The 24,283-nt window shown below is 39.9% G+C and overlaps 3 protein-coding genes across 3 annotated transcripts; 1 reads left to right on the top strand and 2 right to left on the bottom strand.

Moving 5' to 3' along the window:
• Positions 1 to 1,519: 1,519 nt before the first annotated feature.
• Positions 1,520 to 7,994, bottom strand: fam167ab (family with sequence similarity 167 member Ab). The gene is made up of 3 exons (XM_040017210.1): positions 7,802 to 7,994; positions 5,145 to 5,673; positions 1,520 to 2,782 (listed from the first exon to the last, which is right to left on the bottom strand). Exons 2-3 carry the CDS (start codon positions 5,487 to 5,489, stop codon positions 2,519 to 2,521), a joined length of 609 nt encoding a protein of 202 aa, XP_039873144.1. The 5' UTR covers positions 5,490 to 5,673; positions 7,802 to 7,994; the 3' UTR covers positions 1,520 to 2,518.
• Positions 7,995 to 8,952: 958 nt separating this feature from the next.
• On the bottom strand, positions 8,953 to 15,014 carry lca5 (lebercilin LCA5). The gene is given in 10 exon segments (XM_040017206.1): positions 8,953 to 10,551; positions 10,661 to 10,835; positions 10,928 to 11,064; positions 11,387 to 11,483; positions 11,619 to 11,666; positions 11,668 to 11,757; positions 12,082 to 12,387; positions 12,562 to 12,803; positions 13,012 to 13,417; positions 14,689 to 15,014. Coding segments are annotated over 9 exon segments (2,388 nt in total). The 5' UTR covers positions 13,400 to 13,417; positions 14,689 to 15,014; the 3' UTR covers positions 8,953 to 9,646.
• A 603-nt stretch (positions 15,015 to 15,617) lies between these two features.
• Positions 15,618 to 23,902, top strand: sh3bgrl2 (SH3 domain binding glutamate-rich protein like 2). Its single transcript, XM_040018125.1, has 4 exons — positions 15,618 to 15,914; positions 19,817 to 20,002; positions 21,665 to 21,745; positions 22,467 to 23,902. The coding sequence occupies exons 1-4, from the start codon at positions 15,870 to 15,872 to the stop codon at positions 22,479 to 22,481; spliced, it is 327 nt and encodes a 108-aa protein (XP_039874059.1). The 5' UTR covers positions 15,618 to 15,869; the 3' UTR covers positions 22,482 to 23,902.
• The last annotated feature ends 381 nt before the right edge of the window (positions 23,903 to 24,283 follow it).

Raw genomic sequence — 24,283 nt, 5'->3', positions numbered from 1 at the left:
ATCAGAACAAAGAGTTCTGATATTGTCTTGAGTCAAGAACCAAACCCCTCCGACACACTTACCACTGGTGTTTAAATAAGAGCATTAGTGATGTAAACACCATCCTACCTCCATCTGGTTCACTGTGTTTGGGAGACAGGCTTTATAGGGAAAATATAAGATGCTACTGGTAATGATTTTCCTTTAAAGGCAGCAAATTAGACAGTGAGAAAGTAATGCATTTAGTGCATCCATCTCTTGATGGACTACTTCTTTCCTTTACTTCTTTCGAGAACGCTGTTAAATGGGGCAAAGGCTAAGTATTAAGATAATCTAAGCTATAGTAGACACTGTGGTCTTTTTTATTATTTCAGAGGGTGTTACAGGAGGTAATCTGTTCTGCTAATACCACTGCTGAAAATAAATAAAAGCCAAGGCACGTGGGAAAGCTTTAAATCTCTGATATTGCATTTGTTATATATCGAAACCATGAGACAAGCTCTTTTTCATTGTGCATTCATTTCCCTTGGACTAAACATGACTAAACAAATTTCATGCACTTATACAGTAATATGTAAAAGTCTTTGACCAACCCACATCTGTAACCTGGCTAGATGGATAGATGGAAATACAGTATAGTAGGAAAGAGCAGAGTTTGTACAATTCTAATGAGCATGAAAATCAATATTTGGTGTGACTCTTAGTCTTCAACACAGACTGAACTCTCTTATGCAAACATTTCTTTTAAGGAGTCTTCAGGAATAGTTCTCCAGGCATCTTGAATGACATTCAAAACTCCTCTTTGGTTGTTGGCTGCTATTTGTTCCATTCTTTCTAAAAATGATCCCACACTGCTTCAATAATGTTGGACTCCAGGTTCTGGGGAGGCCAATCCATGAAGGAGAGTAATCCATTGTGTGTTTTTCTATCCAGGTATGCTTTTACTGTATCTGCAGTGTTTTTTTGGGATCATCATGCTCACAAATGAAGCTGCTGCCAATCAAACGCTTTCCAGAGGGTAATGCATAGTAGATCAAAATCTGGTGGTGCATTCAGAATTCCAGCAGTTTTAACAAGACCTCCAGCATCACTACCTGAAATGCAGCCCAAGACCTGCCTGTAGACACTCACTGTTGTACCTCTATCCTGACCTCCTCCATACATATTGATAACAACTGCTCAAACCAACTGAACCGAAAATTTAAATTTTGGATTAATCATTCCAGAAGACCTGTTTGGCACACAACGGCCTTTTCTTCATGTTTCCCTTCCTTAAGAGTAGCTTCTTGACAGCCACCCTTCCACTGAGACTATTTCTGATGGACAGTAGATGCAAAGGCCTAAGGGCCAGATTCATCTCTTAGGTTTTGTGTCAGATCTTTGCTAGATTTGTTTTCCTATTTCTTAAGGACATGACTTTCAGAGACTGTTCATCAGCTGCTGATAATTTTTAGACCTAAGACTTCTTTTGTCCTTCACTTGTCCAGTGTCCTAATTTTTTAAGAACACACTCCACACAATGCAGAGACACGCCAAATTCTAGCTCTTTGGGAATCACCTTGTGGGCAAGGTACAAGGAGTTGGACAAAAAACACGTGAAAAAAATCCAATGTCTAAAGAAAAACATCTGCACAGTACTGTACTATAGATGCAAACCCGAAGTCAGTGTCTTGTAAAGAAAAGGTTGCCTTCAATTATAGTCAATTATAACTGTGATTCCAGCATAAAAAAGGGGTCATAGCAAGACGCACATAATCATGTCAATGGGCGCTCACAGTGATCTACATGAGTTATAATTTAGTGTTCATCCGCGAAAACAAAGCATGTTTTTGTTTCAGACTGACAAGGGCAACTCACATGATTACTATTAGAGCAAAAGGCAAAGCTCCAGAGACTAAGCTCAGAAAGGAGTGTAATTTGACAATCATTACACCGAATAAACCATTATATCCATGATATTCTACAAACACAAATGAGCATACAGCGCTCAGTCTCTATAATATTAAGGCATCACTTTGAAAACAACAACAACAAAACTTACAAGGTAGAAACAAATTTACTAACTGTGATTGTCACTGAAAATGTCCTAAAGAGGTCTGAATGTGGTGAAAATATATATATAAACATTTAATCTGTGCGTGATAAAGTATGGCAGAAAGTAGATGGTAATACTTAAGGTAATCAGTACTAATATGGTTTAAAAAACAACAGAAGCATGCCTAACACTGCTTTTGCACTGATTCAAAAACTGCATGTACTCTGTTTCAAGTCGTGGAAGGCTAAAAGTATGAAATCTGCTCCAGGGCTGAGTTTAGTGGCAAAAACACCACACTTAATAAAATCAAACTCTTCCTCATCTCTTAAATCTCTCTCTTTGATTTCAGTGAGCATAAAAATGGGTGTTATGTGGTTTTATCTCTGAAAACAGAAAAGATCTGATCATTATCTAATCACTGCGGCTGGCCGGCTGCACTCAAGAGAAGTAAGTATATAAAGGGTCTTTTGTATTCAGGATTTTTTTCTTCTTCCGTCGTTACCACTAGCAGAGCGAGAATCGGCGAGAGTTAATGTTCATCTTGGTGACTCCGATCAGTCTCAGCGGGGCAGAGAGGCCGAGGCCCGGGGTGACCGGGCATTCACACAACAGGTCCGACAGCTCATCCCGTTCCTCGAGGCCAAAGGTGGCGTCGTTGAGCATTCGGCGATGCAGATGGCACGTCTGTTCAATCTTCAGCTTGTTGATGTCACTCCGAAGCCGCATGAGCTGCCTCGCCAGCTGCTGGTCCTGCAAGCGCATATCTGTCTGCAAAAGAGAAGACAAAGGTGTCGGGATGGAAGATGAATTTGTTCATTTTATACGAAGCCGAATGGACACGTCAAAGTGTCATTTTCTAAAAGATTGAAAGCTAAAACTAATCTATTCTAAGCATAATTATTCTTTTCATTTATGGAGGACTCAATCACACCAACATACTGTGTATAGTCCACCTGTGGAGCTTGACCAGAGGTGCTTCTGTGAGGTCCTTTTTTGTCAAAAGAAGACTCACGGTGGGATACCGTGGTGCTCTTCTTTGTTTGTGTCCAAACATCTACACAAAGATGACAATCATCTTTCTTGTTTGTAGCCACGTACTGTGAGTCTGCCTTTTATCAGTGCTTCTTTGTGTGCACAGTCCAAGCATATGAGCTATGGCTGAATGTGCAGAGTAATTGAGCAGAGTAAAAATGATTACAGTTGCAGAAATTGCTCGCAACAAATGCCAGATTCTGCTGCCTGGGGTCACAATCAATCTCACTCACCAATAAGAATGAATGGGATTCTTCTGCCTGGTGATTAAACATCGCGTGCACTGTTAAACTCTAATTAGCTAAGAAGCGTGAACTTTTCTACTTGAACTTTGAGTGTGGAACAATGCCTCCTAAATTACACAACCAAAAGAAAAATATAAGGAAAAATAAATCAATTGCAGTCATAATCATACAATTGAATTAATCCAAGTATAGTATAAGACTCTATCCTAACCGTACTGTACTAATTACAGGACAACAGAAAGCAGTAGGTACAAGGGAACAAGAACTATTCCCCCTTTATATGTAATCACGAGGACAAAGGGGAAGCATGCTGTATTTTCTGTTTTGTATAGGAATGAAAGTTCTGCACATCTTGGGACTGCTATGCTGATCAAACATGGTCACAAAGGGAAAATAATTACTACAATTCACACTACACTAATTTGTGGAACAAAATATTACTAGAACAAAAATGGCCTGTAAATGGTCTGTATTTGTATAGCGCTTTACTTAGTCCCTAAGGACCCCAAAGCGCTTTACACATTCAGTCATCTACCCATTCACACACACATTCACACACTGGTGATGGCAAGCTACATTGTAGCCACAGCCACCCTGAGGCGCACTGACAGAGGCGAGGCTGCCGAACACTGGCGCCACCGGGCCCTCTGACCACCACCAGTAGGCAACAGGGTAAAGTGTCCTTGCCCAAGGACACAACGACCGAGCCTGTCCAAGCCGGGGCTCGAACCGGCAACCTTCCAATTACAAGGCGAACTCCCAACTCTTTGAATTAAATCAAGCAATAAGGGTGTGATTGAAGTGCAAGCTTTCATTCAATGGCTTTAACAAAAAAAAAAAAATTTCAAATTAAAATTAATTTGACAATTAAATGCCCAGCATCTTCATGGTCAGGTGATTTTGACAGTCGAAGCAGACACAATATCTGAAGTTGATTCAGTGTGTTCTGTTTGTATTTTATAGCTTTTGATTGCAACATGACGTCTGAAGAAATGTCAGGCCAAGTCAGGGCTGCGTGATGGCAGAATTATTTCCATGGCAGAGGTCTATAATCAAGACACAACTTCATAAATGGAAATACAGAGGGTTTGCAATAAGGTGCAACAAGAAGGTCAGATTAGACTTTGCTCATGGCGTAAAGCAGACTACAGCAGACTATAGATGGAGGCACTGCTATGGCATGGTTCATGGGCATGGTCCATACATGCCCATATTGCTAATGTGTCTACTGATAGAAGGAGCAGAATGCATCGTGAAGTGTACAGGGCTACACTCTCTGCTCAGATTCAGCCAAATGCTTCAGAACTGATCAGACAGCACTTCACAGTGCAACCAGATAATGACCCAAGGCAAACTGCTGAAGCAACCATTAGTTTCTCAAGAGAAAGAAATGAGATTGTTCAATGGCCAAGTCAACCAACTGATCTCAACTTAATAGAGCATGCTTTTCATGTTACTGAAGACAAACCTGAATGCAGAAAGACCCACAAATAAGCAGCGACTGAAGGTGGGTTCAGAATGGGGCTGACAGAGCACCTCATTGAGAGGAAACAAAGTGTGTGGTGATGTCCATGGGTTCTAGATTTCAGGCAATTACTGACTGCGAAGGATTTTCAACTAAGCAGCCTGAACTTATCAAAAGACCCATGTGTTCCTCTTTTGAACACGTGGAGCCAATATTAAATCCCTCATTACGCCCATGTTCCCTGTTTCCTTAATTCCTTTTATGAAGTGTTAGTACAAAAACATGCTGCAAGCTGATTACACTGTAACCCAAAACATTTCTGAAAATCTATGAGAAATTAGAACAAAATAAAGATTAGATGGTGGTGATAATTTAGACAGTGCCTCACCAGTTCTCTTCTGAGCCAGGTTAGAGCTTCATCAATGTTTTCAAATCCCTTGAGTCCACCTGATGGCAACTTGGGCTGACTCACATCTGGGTCCACTGAAGTCTCCTTGTGTCTAACTACTTTCCCTTTAGTCCCAGTTTCTGAGTCTCTGAAGCGATCTGCCTCAAGCCGGGCTTGCCACTCCAGGTAGGAGGGTCTCCTGGTTTCCAGTCTTAGTTTCTCTGTTAAGGCCTTCAAAGTCATCAGATGGTCATCTGTAGGCAAATCTACACCTTCCCCACAGTCTGCCTCGTCCTGGACATTTGTCCTGTTAACCACGATCTGTGGAGCTGAGTGCGAATTCATTTTTAACCTGTTAAATACAAAAACAAAAAAAAAAAGCTATCTGGCCTCTTTCGTCGCTATAAATCACATCAGGCTTCCATTCTGTCTGTCCAGCATTCACTTTTCTGCCCTTTATATTCTTCAGGAGACCCAGTCTTCAGTCTTTAGTGGAATCAGATGCTTCAAATGCAGAATATCTGTAGATCTGTAGAAGAAAAAAGACACAGGTTATGAAACATTTGCTGATAATAACAAAGGACAAACCTAATGTGCCAACATAGAGAAAAAAATGAGATTACACTCTAGAAAGACCTTCATTGTATTTCTATAAACTGATCTGGATGAAGCATGTGGCCTCTCTAATATCAGAAATTAGGGGACGGCACACAGAGGGGGATAAAACACCTCCTGGATTTTCATTTAACAGAAACAAACTGTTTCCATAGCAACAACAGAGGTGCTATAAATGAATCAGCAATTTCCGACCTCCTGTCCACGAGGCTTATTGCCTCAATAAACCCAAAGCCACAATGAATGTGAATGTGCTTTTTTAAAAAATAAAATAAATAAAATAAAAACCTTCTCAGGACCTGTTGAGTTGGAATGCAAGACCAGTTACAACTGGTAAAAGGGGCAGCAATAGCAAAAGCACTCTTACTGCTCAGTGTCTTCCTACTGAGTCCATAAGATCTCAATAAGTGGTTGGGGTGTGCTGTTATTCTATAATAGCAGCAGTGAAGTCCCTGCCCCTGGATCTAATGATACAGCCGGCTTGGCTGCTTTGCAATGGAAAATACACTGTGATGAGCAGCTGACTTTTTAGTAGCCTGGGAATGGATGCTGTCTTCGTTATCTGCATGAATCAGTGCATTGCTGAAGTCCGCACTGTGTAGAGAGAGCATTAAAGCTGGAGGCAGGCATTTTTAACTTTGTAAGGACCATTCGTGTACAGTGAGGAACTGGTTAGATTGTGAATAGGGACTGCTTATCCAGAACACTTAGAAAGGATGTGGAAAAGTGTGTCTGTATCACATAATGAGCTGTGATCACAATTATAAAGAAATAGAGAGGTTTTTGTTGTTGTTTTTTTTTAAACCCCACAAACCCCTCTTTACTGGCTGATCTGGTGAAGCCAGTCACTTTTTTGAATAGGCCAGCAGGAACTCTGCCTCTCTAGGAAGCCAAGTTTTACATCCTGAATATCAAATTCACCCAGGGCATATAAAAAACACTGTCAAATGTTAGATGTCAGGGAGGGGGTGGCAGTGGGGGAAGTCCAGCTGTCCCTATCCAAATGTCCTAAGTGAATCAGCACACATCACCCATACATTCCTCTGGTTTAAACTCCAGTTGCCACACTAATAAAATATATTTTGTGGTGTTGGGACTTCTGTGAGATGCCAAAACCTGGTCTGGCTGAGCAGCTTAGGAAGTCTGGCTCTCCTATCTGGAACATGAGGTCATGTCTACGTAAGAAACACAACCACAGAGTTAACTAAATGAAGCTTTAGCGTATAGTCCTCCAATCTATAATAGAACCTGACCCTGAGTAATTTGCAGGGATTTCAATTTCATCTTTGATACTGAGCATAACCGAAAGAAATTATCTCCAGGTTCGTGTTAGTAGTGCAAACACTGCTGCAGCGTATTGATTTCCCCCCCCGTGTTGTGGCAACAGAAGCCCAATAAAGCAGTCTGTAGTTCAAAGTGAACCAATCTTTGCATTTGTAACCCTAAAGTAGACATCGAAGCTCTACAGTTCTGACTGTATTCAGAAAAGAAGCGATTAACTTGATCATAACGCACAATGGAAGTGACAAAGACACTCTTGAGAGTTACAACATTTGAAATATATAGATCCATATAACAGTAATAGTAATAATAAAGGTAAAACAGGACTTGTTAATATAGAACTTGAAGTCGTATCTGAAATGGAGAGAACCATTATGATTTTAAGTGCCATTTAGTTCTGACAGTGAAAGCGGGCATGTAATAAAAAGTGTTTTTTAAATTAATTATTATTTTTTATTTATGAGAAAATAACATAGGCTACTGATAGTTCTCACAGCATAAAAGAAACAATTGTGATTACTATTGCGCTCACTGGGGAACAAACACCATCTGTAAAGATAACATTTTTCCTTCTAAATCCCCTGGAACATCTTGCACGATGATTTATTTTGCATGTGATTCATTTCAGCCTATTCCTGCTATTCTGGCAGCGTGCTGCAAGGTGATACCCCGAGGGGGGGGATCACCTGAAAACTCGGCTACGCACGTAGACTACGACTTCGTTTACCTTTCAGGAACCTCCCAGCAGCGGTCCAACTTACCACGCTGAATCCTGGCAGCCACATCGGCGCAGACCATCACCGCTAGTCTCTCTCTCCCTGATAAGATCCCCTCTATGGCTCTGCGGTGCACTTATTTTTGAGCAGGGAGCTACCGGAGGAGGGGCGGGAAGGTTGCGTCAGGTTGTGGTTGCTTGGAGACGTCCAAGGAATCCGACTTCCCGCTAGATGAATATTACTGCAAGTGCGCCACAGTCTGATGACCAGGAGACAGCGTCACTATTGTACAAACCTTTAATTCATTCAACAATTTTAAACATTAGACGAAATGTAACTGGTTACATGTTTCATATTAAATAAGCTTCACAGAATAAATACAAAGAGTTTCACAAGTAAATAATAGGTATCAACTTTAGACTGAGGGCGGAGACAGCTTTGTGTCACATGTAAAAAGTGCTGTCTGAATGTAGCTCGAGTGTAATAACAAATGATTATTAAAATAAGAGCATTTTGTGTCTTCATTTCATTTCAATAAAGCCATCAGATTGCTTACTACAGGGCTGATTGCCTTTTTGAAAGTAAAGCGCTCCCATCACAAGACATTTAGTGCAGAAAGGAAAAGAGAGAAGGATCTGGCAACATTAGGCTGATGTTACATTTTCTGGTGCAGGGCATGGACTAAGCTGGTATTTGGTGGGTTTAATACAGATCATTATTTACACAATCTTGTAGATTAGTGAACATAATGTAAAAAACAAAAAAACAACCAATTAAACAAAAATGGTAATGAGAACTGCTGTGGCTCTAGGGTTACATGGAGGCTGGTGATTTGCTGTGGCAACCCCTAAATGGGTTGGGCGAAAGGAAGACCTGGGACTTACATGTGCTTAGAGTGCTGGTAAGATTACATATAAAATTGAAAACTCGTTTATCATACAGTAACAGTCAGATGTTGTACAGGCGATCTACACATGGTGTGATTGTCTTGTCATTTAGGGGTACATTTTTATGTCAAAATATCTGCAAAAGAATTAAAGGAGTGGGAAACATATTTTGGCACCACTGGAGAACACATCCCTTATGGCCTTCAAGTGGATTTTAATTCAAGTGATCTGAAAGGAAGAGACTCCTGCATCTCCACTGGTATTGTTTAAAAAGAAATCTAGTTGATGACTGAAAAAAACTAGCCAATGACAGATCTAGTGGTTTATTTAAAACTAAATCAAATCTGTGTAGAAAGTGATGATACAATGCCTTGAGCAGAGGGCATTCACCTGATACAGTAGAGTTTAAATCCAGTGTGAAGCCATCTGGTAGGAGGTGTTTTGAACAGAGAAGGGGGAACTGTAGGAAGGGTGCTATTATGTACCATGCATTGTAATTTCTTCCTCCCTACTGCAGCCCTTTCAGATTATGGGAAAATCTATGATTACAAACTATCTGACAAAGACAAAAAATATCCCAAACTATACAAAACCCAGCAAAGCACTAAAATATCTAAATGGAGTAAGAGCTTCAGTCATAGTCTGTCAGAAAAGCTACTCTTTAATTTTCACAGGTGCTACAAATAAAAATCACTGTTATGAGAGTTAAGCTGGTTAAAGGAACGTCTAAGAAAAACAATGTAACAAACGTACAAATTGCACATTAACCCATTGATCCTTTTTCTTAACTGCTTGTCCACCTTAGGGGTGTTTTGAGTGGCTGATCCAACTGGACAGAGGCAGTTAAAAAGGACTGATGGATGAAACAATCAGTTTCTGCAAGTTTCTTCTTTTTTGATGTTCTCAATTTTTAATGCTGGGTTGTTCTTATATTTCATAAATAACCTCTCAGATTTGATGGTTTGCCATCAAAGACCCAGACTACTTTCAATCTAAATTAATTTCATAATGTGAGTTCCTCAATCTCGTCTTCGAAGGAGGTGATGGCACGGATGGCAGGTCTGCTATCTGCAACATGGAGGGTGCTAAAGGAGGCTGCTGGAGCAGTGGGAGATCCTGAGTTGAAGTTGAGCAGTCCATCCCTTCTTGAACGCACTCCATTGGTTGTTGGAGGACTATTAAGAAGCTCCAGTTTATTGGAGGTATTCGCGCCATCACCAACAGCTGTGGCTTGGGGACCAAACAGCTGGTGCATTAGACTTGACTTCCTGTCCTTTCCCTGAGCTTTTTCTGTCTCCCTCTCCTCTGCCGCACTGATATTAAACACCCCTATTGCTTCTAACGCAGATTCCTTGTCCTCTTTGGGTGGAGGTGGAGGGAAGCCAGAGGAACCACGGAAAGTTGAATGTACAAATGAAGGTGCGTAACCTCCAAATGCCAAGTCATCGCTGGAGATTTGAGACCGGAGCGCTCTCCTCCCTATCGTTGCTGTAACTGCTCCACCCTCTGTGCCTAGTCTCCTCCTTCCACCTTCTTTGCTCCCAGCACGCAAACCATCCGGCTCCTCTGAATTAGTTAGGCTGAAAATCGAAGAGTTATGGTTCCTTTGCTCAGGAGGGCGTGGAGAAGAATGTTCACCGAGACCCTTATTGGACTCAGAAGGACTCGAGGCAAACAAGGAATCCTGGGCCCCCTGTTTCTGACTGTCTATTTCCCGCATCTTTGCCAGCAGCTGCTCTTTTTTGCGCCGCGCTTCTTCTGATGCTTGCTGACAGGCCAGCGCCTCCTGATTCCATCTCTCCACCTCTCCCTGGACATGACCGTGCTTCTTGTAGTTATCATCCCCATTTTGGTTGAACAGGGAACTCGTCCACTTTTGGCCCTCTTCATCCTTTTCTTTCTCCGAGCCTGTTGGGATAGCGTTCCTCAGATTAAAGTACAAACAATGCTGCTTTGACAAGCTTTTTATAAGTGAAGTATATGCTCTACAACTACTCTTAACTAATCTTTGGCTTACCGTTTCTTAAAAGCTTTGCCTTAACTTCAAGCGCTTTCTGTTCCTGATCAAGGTACTTTTTGGCCTCTTTCTCTTCCTTCGCCAACTCCTTCTCCTCATGTCTTTCTCTACTCTTTTGTTCCCAGTTTGGTCCCCTGTCTTCTGCCTCTGCTTGATTGACCGCTCTGTTAAGCTCCTGATAGCAGAAATTTGAAAAGTGATGAATGACAACAATTAGTGGTAAAAGATGTGGACAAAGTAAGTACAAGGAAAGAGTAGACACAACACCTTAAGTGATAAATATTCATCAGGTGGATGTTCCCTGTACTCGCTGGCATCTGTGATAGCAGGGGGAGGTGTGGGAAAATCCAGACTCAGCATCCTGCCTTCAGTCTGTATCGCCTTAGAGCTGCTCCTGCTGGGAACTATGTGTGGGAAAAGTATAAAATCACTTTTACTCAACATATTTCTGACCATCCCATTACACAAAGCACTATCATTACTTATAAGCAATCCTGATTGCTTTTTAGCCACCATGCATATTTATTAGTATGGATTCAGACACAGCCAATGAAGTTACAGCAAAAACATGTATCAAATATCAATGTGGGAAAAAAATTCAGGCTTTCCAAAGGATTCTATCCAACACAAAAAGTGAATTTTGTGACTCATGATACCATCTGGCATCCACTTTTTGATATAAAGTCAAATGAACTACACAATAAGCCTCAGCAAGTTAATTGTTACCTTTGTGCTTTGTGTCACTTTCAGTCTCTTTTTTTTGTGAGGGTTTCACCATGCGATTGGCATAAATATTCTTCGCATCGAGTTCTCTCTCCTTTTCCTGAACATTTTAAGAAGAAATAAAAAAAACAACAACAAAAAATACTGTTTTACACAATGAGCAATCTGCTTTTGATGCACAGTCCTGCTTTCGATGGCAGCGGCTACTTTTTAAGGTTATTTTTTGTACATGTACCTTGAGTTTATTGTTCAGTCGTTCAAGTTCCTCCTGGAGAGTCCCTGATCTCTTCTTGGGTACTAAGTGTCTTCTTCTTCTCTGCGACAAGCTGTCTCTGATAACTGCTATTTCTTAGCTCCATGCTACGCTCCACCTCCTTCAAACACAAACACTCATTGAAAGTTGCTGCATTGAAAGGGAACCCATGGTTTAGGATAAAAACAATAAATGAGAATTACAATTTTGAGTGTTCACTGACAAGAGATTGCACATAAATGTGCATCAGTTTGTTATATTGTAAACCAGAAACCCAACATTCAACATGTTCCAGGTTAATCATTCATGCTACAAAGCAGTATGTGGGGCTCTAGAAATCAGGGTTAATAAGACTTAATTTCAGGTCAATAAGTATTTAATCGGAATCCAGAAGATCCAGAAGATCCAGAAGAAGGTTAGATCTTTTATTCCACTGTCTATTTACCTTAAGCTTACGTTCAGCTTCTTGGGCCCGAAACTTCTCTTCCTCTAGCCTGCGGCTGAGCTCCTCTCTGGCTCCTAAATCCCGCTGCTCGACCAGCTTCTTCAGCCGTGAAATGGTAGCTTGACCCCTCTGAAACCGCTCCTCGGTGTCCCTCAGCTGCCGCTCAGCTTTCCGTTCCCGTTCTTGGGTGCGCCTGAGACGTTCACGCAGCACGTGGATCTCGTTGGAGTGCCGGGATAAGAGCTGGGAGATTTCGCTTTCTGTATCATCGTACCGCTGCAGGGCTTTCTCTTGACGCACCTGAAGCTGAAGCATGGCAAAGGTTGCATTGAGAGTGGTGAAGAAGAAGGAGAATTGTAATTGATTTTCCTGTAAAAAAAGTCTGTTTCTTTTTTACTACAAACATGAATAAAAGCCATAAAATTATTTAAGAACACTCTTCCTTCAAAGCATTTAAACCAAATATTGAAACAGGCCTACCTGTCGAAGAATTCGATTTTCTTTCTGCAGTTCGTCCGTGCGCTGCTGCAGCTCAGAAAGAGCATTGCGCAATTCATTGATTTTTAGGAGGCGGGCCGAGAGCATCCGCTTGGTCACCAGGTCCAGGTCTTTAGGTGGTGTGGACTCCTTGCTGTGAGAACGCACCCCCCTTTGATACTGCTGGGTCAGGGGGTGACCACCTGGTCGCTGTGGGCGAGACAAGCCCCGGCGCCCCAAACCACCTGCAAAGCAGAGAAAGACATATCATGTAAAATCTAAAAACATGATGACAAAAGCTCCTATGAAAAGATTTTTTTTAAGTCAATCAGGCAGTCAGAATGTTCCTTACACTGCCATCATCTAAACAGTCAATTTAATCGTCGAATGAATGAGATTTTAGCCTCATTCATCAGTTTAACTGTTTATCCACTTCCTTCCTTCTTCACATACCTGTCTTGTGGAGAGGGCTGCCAGAGATCCTCTTTGCCCGCACCCCTCTATGTGGGGTGGGTGAAGGAGTCCGGGACCGGGAGTACGGTGAGACAGAGCACTCTGAACGAGACTCGTTTTCATAATTCTCAGAATAAAATGACCCACCACTTTTGCTTCCCTCTCCTTCTGACATCCGATCCCGATCAGGATCTGAATGCCAAGTTCTGGTTATAGATCTGACATCACCTGAGTCAACTTTTGTATCCTCGCTGTGCATCTTGTCCCAGAAGTTCTGTTTGTGTTCCTGGACGGATGAAGCCCGAGAATCTTTCTTTGTACTACGGCAGGACTGGCGACTTAAATCCCGGTTGTCTTCATATGGGTGAGCTACTTTTTCAGATTCCATGTCGTCACTTAAGACATGCTGGATTTAAAAAACAAGAACAGAGAAACAGAACAGATTATGGAGTGTAGTGAATTTTGTTCTTTAAAATTTAGGTTGTTACCTTTGAACTGAGCACTACATTTATAATGAGTAATGTTCAATCAAAAAGAATATTCTTAAAGCTAAAAGAAGCTAAGCTAACTGGTTTCGTTTAGGTTTTTAGTTTTATGTGTCTTGGTCACCAAGCAACAAGATGTGTGAGGCAGAATTTTCCATGAGACTGAATCCCGTATGATATGAGTGGTCTCTGCAGTAGAAAACTAAACGGTACATTGCCTCCATCTGCCCTGGTGACTTATTAACGACTGAATGTAGCACAGTGCACAAAGCTTATCAATTAAATAAATAAAAAAAGATAAAAGAAAAGAAAAAGTAGAATTAAAGTGATGTGAATAAGGGTATCCTTTATTCACACCTTTATTAAGAAGATGTGATTTTACATATTCACATTTATTGTATATATAATATTCTTTTAGAAAATAAAATCTTGCTAAAATGTTGGAAAAAGAATATATTTCTGTGAAGAAAGTCAATATCGAGTAAAATTTAGGGAATTCTCACTCCTATTAAAGTATACTTGCTGACAGGACATTAAGAATCGCCAGAAAACAGAAGCAAGTAACTGTGAGGGTCACCTTATATATCAAATTCTAGTCGACTTTGTCCTCATGTCTTCATCGCATCTTTTGCCTCAGGAGGAACCTGGAGGAAATAGCAGCCCATCATTGGCATTTCCTCTAGATTCCTGGTCAGTCTAATAAAATCGAGTCTCAATATTAAGTGAAGACAAAGGATGCCCTGGCTTACAGCAGCGGCACTGCCCCGCACTTTGTGGATCCCACTGACGGGATTAAAGTAAAGCGTGTGCTGTTCCAGGTACTCTGTTGTTGACAGATTGCCTGTCAATTAAAAACAACGAAATGTATCACCTGGACTTTATCACATAACTCACCGAACCCTCTGTTAGTTTATGTATCTTGCACATTTCAATTATGTGCAAGAAAAAGGCAAAAGAAACTTTAAAAAGCTCTTCGACGACATAATATCAGTGTCACTGTAAAGCTAACGGTGCCGCTAGGTGAATAACAGCTAACAACAGCCACTTAATATTAGCATAGCAACACAAAATCACCACCATCATCAACAGGTGGAGTGTGCTGTAGCGTTCGGAATCTTTCAGCACTAAACTGCGCTAACTTACAAATGTATGTTAATGTTGCTCAGTTTCCGCCTGAATGTGCAACACTTACCCGTTTCTTGTTGATTGGATCGGCTACTGCAAGCTAAAGAGCTATTAGCAAGGTAGCTTGAACTTTAGCTAACTTAGCTGCCGTTAGATATAAAATAAAGACTATGGGTTGTACACCCGTTTTTGAAATAAACTGTCATGGCTGTCGCTTTATCAATAACAAGAGAAAAACAGCACGTCGTCGGCTAAAAGTAGTCCTTCTCTTTAGTGCCATAGAATTTCTAATAGCATTTTTTCCAGTCCACGCCTAGACGTTTGCTTCAGAGTAGCTGCTGACGCCGTACCATGGCAACCGCAGCTCTCCCTGCAATACTACCCTACCACCAGAGAGGCGCTGTTGTACATGTTATGGATGGTCGTGATCATTAAAAATGACCGAAAAAGAACTATTAAGGATTTATCGCAGTTTTGTGTGTGTGTGTGTGTGTGTGTGTGTGTGTGTGTGTGTGTGTGTGTGTGTGTGTGTGTGTGTGTGTGTGTGTGTGTGTGTGGTTGGGGGGGTTATTGAACAAAAACTATATGTGTTTTTATATGAATATAAAAACTTTTTTATTTGCAGGTGCGTGCATACCAGACGACAAAAGCACAAAACACGCCTAATTTAATCAAGAATTCTCTCAATTAACACAATATTATTTGCATTTTGAGTATTTGGGCCTATAGCTGCATAAAAAATGGTTTTAAAATGGAAATGCCCATAAAATATACTTGATCCATAAAAGTGCTTTCTTCACCAGAAAAGTGCCGACCATTATAAAATAATACATTTCTTTTATGGTGGATCCACCTGAATATGACTCGGGAGTATATTTACAAAAGATATACAAATCAAAAATACTTCGGTATTAACTTCAGTAACTTAACGACATGGTTGTTTTAATTTGAAAGTGAGACCGGAAATGGATGTTGTTTATATATTCCTTTTAATGTAATGACGTGCGTTGAGCTGAGCTGTGAGTGGTGTGGGTGTAACAGTCAGCAGAAGCGCACGCTGTGTTATTGTGATGGCTCAGTTTGAATATTGGAGCCTGGTGTCTTCGCTCATCTAAACTACATTTGCATAGTTTTCACAAATTTAGCGTTTTTTGTTCTTTTTTTTTTATTTTTTGAAGGGTGGCAATAAACGAGGCTCGCTGCCACCAAACTGTTTTGCTGATCGTCTGACAGTAATTCGGGATTAAAATGGTCATCAAGGTTTACGTCGCCTCCTCAACTGGCTCTCTCGCGGTGAGTGTTTGCTAATGTGCCACAGAACTTGTTGACAGGTGCTTGGAAACAGTGCATTCAGAAACGCCGTGCGTAAATTTTCACTGCCACTTTATCGTTTGAACTCAATTATGTAATGGGACTAGGAGTGCGCCTGTTCGCGCTCAGCCACTTCAGACAGGCGCTGAAATCAGTCGGCATCATTTAGACAGGTGAGAAGGCTGCTCGGTAGTTAAGGTGCGCATTTCTGGTTAGGTGGACTTTGAAGTCTTCGTCTGTGCTGTGGACAGATCCTGTTAAAAGCTTTACTTATTTATTTATTTATTTATTTATTTATTTATTCATTTTTAATTCTCTAAAAGCACTGTATATGCACTTGCATCTCAATTGTATTACAATTAGTCTGGCTTGTGGCCTCGTATGAGGTTTAAGGAACACAGCGAAGCTGAAACAAACAAGCCTGTCTCTTCTGTGGGCATAAACAAGCATGATGTTCCCGTTAGGCTTCCTCTAAATGTACTGACAAAATAACAGTAACACCCTACTTCTTATTCTTACGTTAACTATACCCTCAGAAATTCCTGTAAATATCTAGTTTTGTCTGATTGACCCAGCATAAATATAAAGGGCATTTAAGTCCATGTGATTAAGTGGCATCCCAGAATATATTAGAGCGGATATTAAAACTATTATCAGATCAGGTTGATGTATAAACACAAAGAACAGTCTGGTTTTTATGGGATAAACAAATAGTAGACCTGCTGGCAGCTAGAATGTGATTCTTCCCAGTGAGATGTTGAACTGTGGTTCATGTCCAGTGTAAGTTTAGTCGGAGTACTTTTTCAGTTTTTTTTTTCCTCACAGTTTTCTATTGTAAATATGATTTGTTTCTAACATTTGACAGGTTTTCACAGATTTTTATTAGTCTGTAATGTAGTGCACAATCAGATGCAGCTGCAGCTGCAGTCCTGCTGCCCCTTTTGGCAAACTGCAGTTGCCTGCCATAGAGAAAGTACAGCTGATATTGAGCGTGGGCAGAAAAACCATCACACAACACTCCTGCAAGAATGCTAAAAGAGTTAGGTAATGGGACAAATGAGTAATATTTATGTTATCATGCTTCGTCTCTTGAAGAGGGCAGGCCAATCTTTGAGCGTTTACAAAGGAGTTATTTTTAACCCTATGACACATACATTCAAAACAGACAGACTCCCTTTTTTTTTCTCCCCCAGAGACAAGAAAGAGCCATGCTCGGTGGAATAGGTCCACCATTGAACCAGTATTGAGCTCATGTGAATCTAATCCACTTTGAATGCTCTTCAATTGAGTTACATGTGATTGAATAAAGATGAAAGGTGAGGCGTGTGTGTGTGTGTATGTGCTGGAAAAATATAGTAGATAATGGCAATGAAAGATGGAGATGGTGGAAGATGACATGAAAAGCTGCAGTTTTAATACATCTGGAGAACGCAAAATACAAATGCTTAGGAAAAACGGTGTGTGTGTCCTCATTGGGTGGGGGGTGCAGCTCATGGTTTAATCTCAGCAAATTAGTGGGGCGGAATCTAATGAGCACAGAATGAATGAGATGTAAATCAGGTTATCCCCCCACTCTTTAGTAGATGTGTTATGTGTTAAGTCTCACCCAAATGACCTACTATGATCATAGTTTCTATTAATTAAAACTCTTTGCATTATGTAGCCTAATAACTGTTGAAATGTTGGCTTTGGGCACGCATGGGCAACCATTCTCTTAGGAAAAATCATTGTGTGCCACATGATTTTAGGCATAGTGTGAAGGTAAAAAAAAATGCACATAACCTCCTGATCTTTATCTTAACCAAAAACAAAAAACCTAAAACATGCACGTTTTTTAGAATTAAAAAAAATTTCCAATCCCCAACATAGGTGTAATTAATTATCAGTAGCGGTGCTTTTCTATCACATGTCATTTATATTCCCTGTTTGTGACTGAAGGATTAATTCTCTCTTAAACTAATCCCCACGTTTCATTAAGTCCTCTCAAACACAGCGCGTTTACTCTTGTGTGCTTGATTGTTTGTCTTAAATCCTACATGTATGCACGCACGCACACAAAATCTGAACTCACCCATTCCACTGATGCACTCTTTCGCTCGCACTCACAGGGGGCACCTCTTTCATTATTTAGGCCCACGCTGCCTGTCTTTCACCTCAAAGGACGACCAACCATCTCATATATGCCGTGCTGTTTACTAGCACTGTGACAAACTGCATGCTTTTAGGAGTAAAAGTGAAGTGAAGGTTAAACCTGTGACCTGGACAAAAAAACCCAATTTGTCTCTTTAAAGATTGTCAGTAACCATCATTTACTGTCCTATAAGTATCTTATCGGTCCAGATAAAGCTGTTTTATGACCACACACAGAGGAGCTTTTAGAGCGAGACAATAGATGACTTGAATCTTTGTTTGGGTGTGTGTTTTTGACCAAGTGAGCGGAACAATCCCTTGCTGTCTTTTAAGTTGGAACAAAAGGATCATTGTGGCTCCTTAATGTTGAGTAAATGTAAAAACACAGCAAAAATATTTTGCATTAAGACAGATTTTTTGGGGGGAAAAATAAGGAAATGGATAATTGATGGTACATTTGGTCACAAGAAAGCCAATTCATCGGGGTTTTTTTTTGTTGTTTTTTTAGGGGGGGGGGGGTCTTCTGCCCAAATTGTTTTAATTAATCTGTTTTTTTATGATGATAATGAGTGCTCAAGCATGCAGTCCATTGTTATGCTTGCATAAACAACAATGGCCTGCATGAATGTATAAACAAATTGGAAGTGGCAAATAGAATTTAGTATTACATTACGATTGATGTTGCTACCTAAACGGCTTCAAACTCTGAATGATTGCATATTCTGAAACAAGAAAAGGCCGTCCATAAAGGATTGGAGGACAAAGAGACAAACACTCGCCAACAGTTGCGGGTCTGAGACATTTGGACCATGCATCTAAAGTGTGTTTATGACCAAGTGTGGGAGTGTTCTGTCTTCTAAAAATATCCTTGGACTTTTCTTTCCCACAATTCACAAACACACTCTGTCCCAGAGTACTTGGGTCACTACTATAGGGAGTAGTTGCGTCCATCCTAGACCACAGCTGAAAAAGGTTGCTCCATAGGGCACTTTTAAGAATGGGGTAAAGTCCTGCATACAGCTGTAGTTGTAGCTTGCCTATATAATGTGAGTGTCGCTTTAAATGTACTTCCACAGTTAAACAGGCGAACATACTTTCTGTACTATCTGTTGCAGTAATGATTGAGTCGTGTCTAAATGATGAGAAATATTCAGATTTGTTACTTTAATAATGGAATAATAATGATTGTAACTGATAGGTTAATTGATGAATAATTATCCTTAAATCCAAATCTTGTAATTTGGCAATCGTATTGATATAAGACAAGACGTACAGTAGAAAAGGATGTTGCGTATTGGATTTCAAATGCAACGCCCTTTACTAATCTTATCAATAATCCTGCTTATTACCAACAGAGTTGATCTTCAGTTAATGCGTACACTGTACTCCCTCTGTTTGTGTGTGTGAGAGAGAGAGAGAGAGAGAGAGGCAGAGAGCGCTCCACTCACTCTTACTGGTGTCAGTTTACCATTTGTCATTTCAGGACTGCATTAAATACCTGACTGCTTAGCCAGGTGCCAGTGCTCAGAGGCAATGGATATGAAACACACACATAGAAACTACCATTTCTAACTGTACTTAACAACACATATATGGGGCATTTTAACCATGGCAGAGGGAAAGTAGTGTAGTTGAGCTTGAGCTTTTTGGTTTTATAAAATCCTCTATTCTTGTGACTTCTCTTTTTTGGATTCTTTTAAGAATTTTTCTATCTTTCTCTGCCCTTTTCTTTCTTTTTATCAATTGCCATCTAGGTAAAGAAACATCAGCAGGCAGTAGTTGGTTTCCTGGAGGCCAACCGAATCGACTTCCAGGAAGTAGACATTACGATGCTGGAGGAGCAACGGCTCTGGATGTACCGCAACATCCCCAGGGATAAGCAACCAGAGAAGGGCAACCCGCTGCCTCCGCAGATTTTCAACGATGATCGCTACTGTGGTGTACGTGGTGGTGATGGGGTTATGTTTATCACATTTTTTATTACCAGACATATATTTTGACCACATTTTCCATTCCAGTGTTTAACAAGACTCTCAGTTGTATTTCTTTCCTGTTGTATCTGATAAACATTGGCAATGGTCTGATGATGACTTATCTTGGTTAGATATCTACTGATTACACTGGAATCACCTAAAAACTGCCCTCTGCCCCCAGAGGCATACTTGCATAATGCAGTATGGATTAATCTATGGAAATAATTATCTCCAGCTCAAGCCTTGAAATTATGCCTTGACCTTGTACTTTGAAGGTTGTGGTGGTGGGTGAGTTGTTCCAGGTTAAAAGCAAATGAAAAAAAATCTGCACTACAAAGCTTAGAGGACTGTTGCCCTCCATCTACAGATCAGTGAAACTCTCCTTTCTGTCCGTGTAAAGACATTTACCTGAACATTTAACCATGTCTTAATTAGGGAGGGGAATTGATTCCAATTGCGTTATTGATATCAGTGTTAGCAGCATAATGCAGTTTTGCTGTCTTGGACACAATTTCCATTTTTAAGAAAAAGACGTGTAATTTCAACAGTACGTCTGAGTTGTTGAGCATGATAGGTTCAGGTAGCTCATTGCTCATTATGCCCTTTAATTATAAAATAAAAAGTTTTCATTAATTCATTTTTAACAGTGGACCCACACTAGAAAACAGACATTTCTGTAGCAGGCTGTGCGAAATCTCTCATTTAACTGTTAATCTGTCACTTAATTACTTTTGTGTAGTATGAATGGCCATTTGGGGGTTAGGTTTTTATCACTAGGAAAAGCTGTAAAACGTGTGAAAATACAGTCAAAAGTTCAAAATAGCTGAAATATCAAAAGGGAAATTTGGCTAATTGAGTGCTTTGGCTTATATCTCAGAATCACCCAAAACACATGGCTTTTTCTTTCTCCTGTACTCAGTTTCAGATGAAACCTTTTTATAATAATGAAGCAAGCAACTGCCAACAAAAGCAAATGATTTCACAGTTCAGTGTGTACTACTCCCTAAGTCTAAGTGAGAAATGGCTCTAATCAGAAAAGAATGAGAACTAGCTAAATTTGCCATATATATGTATGTGTATGTATGTATATATATATATATATATATATACACACACACACACACACACACACACACACACACACAACACAATATATATATATAATAATATATATATATATATATATATATATATATATATTATATATAATATATTTATTTATATAATAGATAATATATATATATATATATCTGCTGAGGTATACATACAGAATGCTTGATGCATGGATTTCGCCAATTTTAAGTGTGTGCCATTAGTTTACACTGATATGTGTCAATACATCAATCTAAGCAATCTACATGATGGTGATTTTGATCAGTTGCCAGTTTACATCCTCCATTGAGATTGCAGGCTGCTCTGTAATCCTGTCGTAATCCGGTTTCACGGATGGGGCAGATTATCTGCTCTGCTTGACATCACTCTGACTGGCCAAGGCTCTCAACACTGATCTACAATGTCAAACAAATATTTTAAAAGGAGACTCAGAAGGCCTGGTTTTCAGGGAAGCGTTATAACCACCTTTCAATCTTCCAATTGCTCAAAACCTAACATCCTCCTCTCCTCCGACAGGACTATGAAGACTTCTTCCTGTCTAAAGAGAACAACACTGTATTTGCATTCCTTGGGCTCAGTTCCCAACCCTCTGTTAAAGTAAGTGAATGTGCATACACACGAAGCACATTGTTCTAACTGTAACTCAAACCGCTGACATGGTTTCCAGTCACATTTAACCCCCGGTGTTACTGCTTCATCAGCATCTTTACTCTCTGCAAACTTTGGTTTGTCGCTTATGTACTACATACTTTTAATTTCATGCACATCAGCTTTTTTGAGGAGTTGAAAATAGAGAATTCAGAAAAATCATGACATCCCGTAGTTGTGGATTCAGTGAGCATATCTCCTCTCCTCAATATTAATCTTTTATGTCTTTCACTTAGATATCCTCTTAGAATTTATTATGTAATGATAGTTCCAATGCTTCTTCAGAAAGAGTTAGCTTTTGTGCTAAGAGTTGCAAGAAAAGTCAGTCCTTACATACAAGACCAGCTATACTGGTTCTTTTGAAAGAATGCAGAATTACAGGACCTATGTATCAAATATGAAAGAGACCTATTTTGAAACCCCACTAAAAAGCATGTATTTGATTTCTCCAAGTCACACCCATCTCTGTTCCTCGCCTAGATCTTGATTGGATAACTGAGTTAGAAGTGATTTGATTAGACCAGCAGTTTTTTTTTTTTTGTTGTTGTTTTTTTTTGTTTCTTTTCTCTGGTTTTGGAGTACAAAAAAACTGGTGCAGCAGATATAAGAAATATTTTTTCTCACTAAGCAAACTGACTATTGTGCTCTCTCTCTTTTCCCCCCCCAACAGGATTCAGAGTCATAGATCAGACTGCTGGTACTTGTCCAGAATTAGTATCTCTTCCTGGATCTTGCTGCCTCCTTTTCCACACTTCTCCTTACAGCATTTTGCCAAAAGCTGTTACATGTGGACTTACCTCGTGTGACCTCTTCTGACTTGAAAAACTCCTTAAACTCTTTTCCACCATCACCAAGTTTCCAAGTGTCTGACTCTGAAGAAGTCAGAGACTTACTCACTGACACAGGAGATTAGCTTGATGAATCAGTTTCTTTCCTTTTTGTTTAACACACTGTGGCGGCATACACTGTTTCTGAATAAAGTAGCAAATATTCTGAGCTAGTAGACGATGTAGCAGCTTCTGCCCTTTGGATAACCTAAATGCAGTGAGTAGGGAAGGGAAAGATCATGTGCAGCAGTGTAGAACAGATCATCTGAATATACCGCTGCAGTGTGTCTTTGTGTTTCTGTCTCAATCAGCAGCTGTTAATGACAACCAGAAACAACCTAAGCCTGTGTGTACCTGTGAGAGTGATAGTAGCTATCTAAACAAAAGACTGCAGCTGACAACGTAGCAGATAAGACCCAAGAATCATAATGCATATTAAGAATTAATAATAATTCTAAATATTTTTATGCTGAATCACCTTGATCTTGCTCTTATATTAATCCACTGCCAAAGTTTCTGCAAATAATTTCCCTGGTATTATTTTACTTGGCATTGTTTTAAAAAAAAAATAAATCAAAATGACAAGTTTCTCAGTGCTTTGTGACCTCCCTACACTGTGTGACGCTCAGCTCCAGCAGTCTTCAGTTGTTGTACAAGTGTACGTATTCTTTTTTAAACTGTTGATTAATAAACATTTGGTGCTAGTGAGTATTTACAGCAGGATGATGTGGGTTTTGTTAATCTGCTCACCAGTGCATTTTTTAAAATAGTCAGTAACACTAAAGTCCATATTAGACACAATTAAGCTGTGTCACAATCTGGATTAATTCTGTTCTTTAATCAAATTTTGCTATTGCTAAAACACAATTACCAATAACTGAGCCGTGACAGTGTGTATCATCCTATTACTACACAAGATTGATCATTGATCATCTAGTTATTGGTGAAAGTTTGAGAATTTGTAATGACAACCTGTGCCTCCCCTTCTTTCTATATTTATAAATGTGAAATGCGAGCAAATTACCCTCTGTGTGTTTAAATTTGATATATGTAGCATATCAGGTCCAGCTCTTTGTCCTTTCCTATTCATTAATCTATATTCTGTGTTACCGCTCCCCAACACCAACGCTGATTATATTATTTACATGACTCCCCCCAGTCAGATGGATTTGGATGGTAGCTGATTTTAGGTTTACAGATGAAGGAAAAACCAGACACGCCATTTTTTTCCCCCCTAAATGTTGTGCCATTGTGTGTAAAAGGATGTCTGAGTTGCACATATATCAGTCAAACGGCTTTGATCTTATACTTTCATCACTCATGACGATCACAACATTCCCGTTTTGCTGATTTATGTGAAAGAAAATTGTGAAGCTTGTAAATTTTTCTGAAGAATATGTTAAATAACAAAGTCACTGCATGTACTGTGTTTCAACTTTCCCTGCGACTGCTTGTAAGAAGCTTTTTAGATTTGTACTCATGTGACACATTACTGTAAAGCACATTTTGCACAACAATGCTGATTATAATATTGTCAGTTAATTTGCATCTCTGTTTTTCATATGCATGTTATTATTCTATTACAATTTAAAACAATTAAAATAAGAGAATTACCATAGAGTCAGTATTGATTTAAAAGCAAATCAAACTGAGAATAGCG

This window comes from Simochromis diagramma, unplaced genomic scaffold (assembly GCF_900408965.1).
Source record: "Simochromis diagramma unplaced genomic scaffold, fSimDia1.1 OVJJ01000802.1, whole genome shotgun sequence".
NCBI lineage: Eukaryota > Metazoa > Chordata > Actinopteri > Cichliformes > Cichlidae > Simochromis > Simochromis diagramma.
Note: the sequence above shows the minus strand (reverse complement) of the source record. Positions and strands in the feature narration are given on the sequence as shown.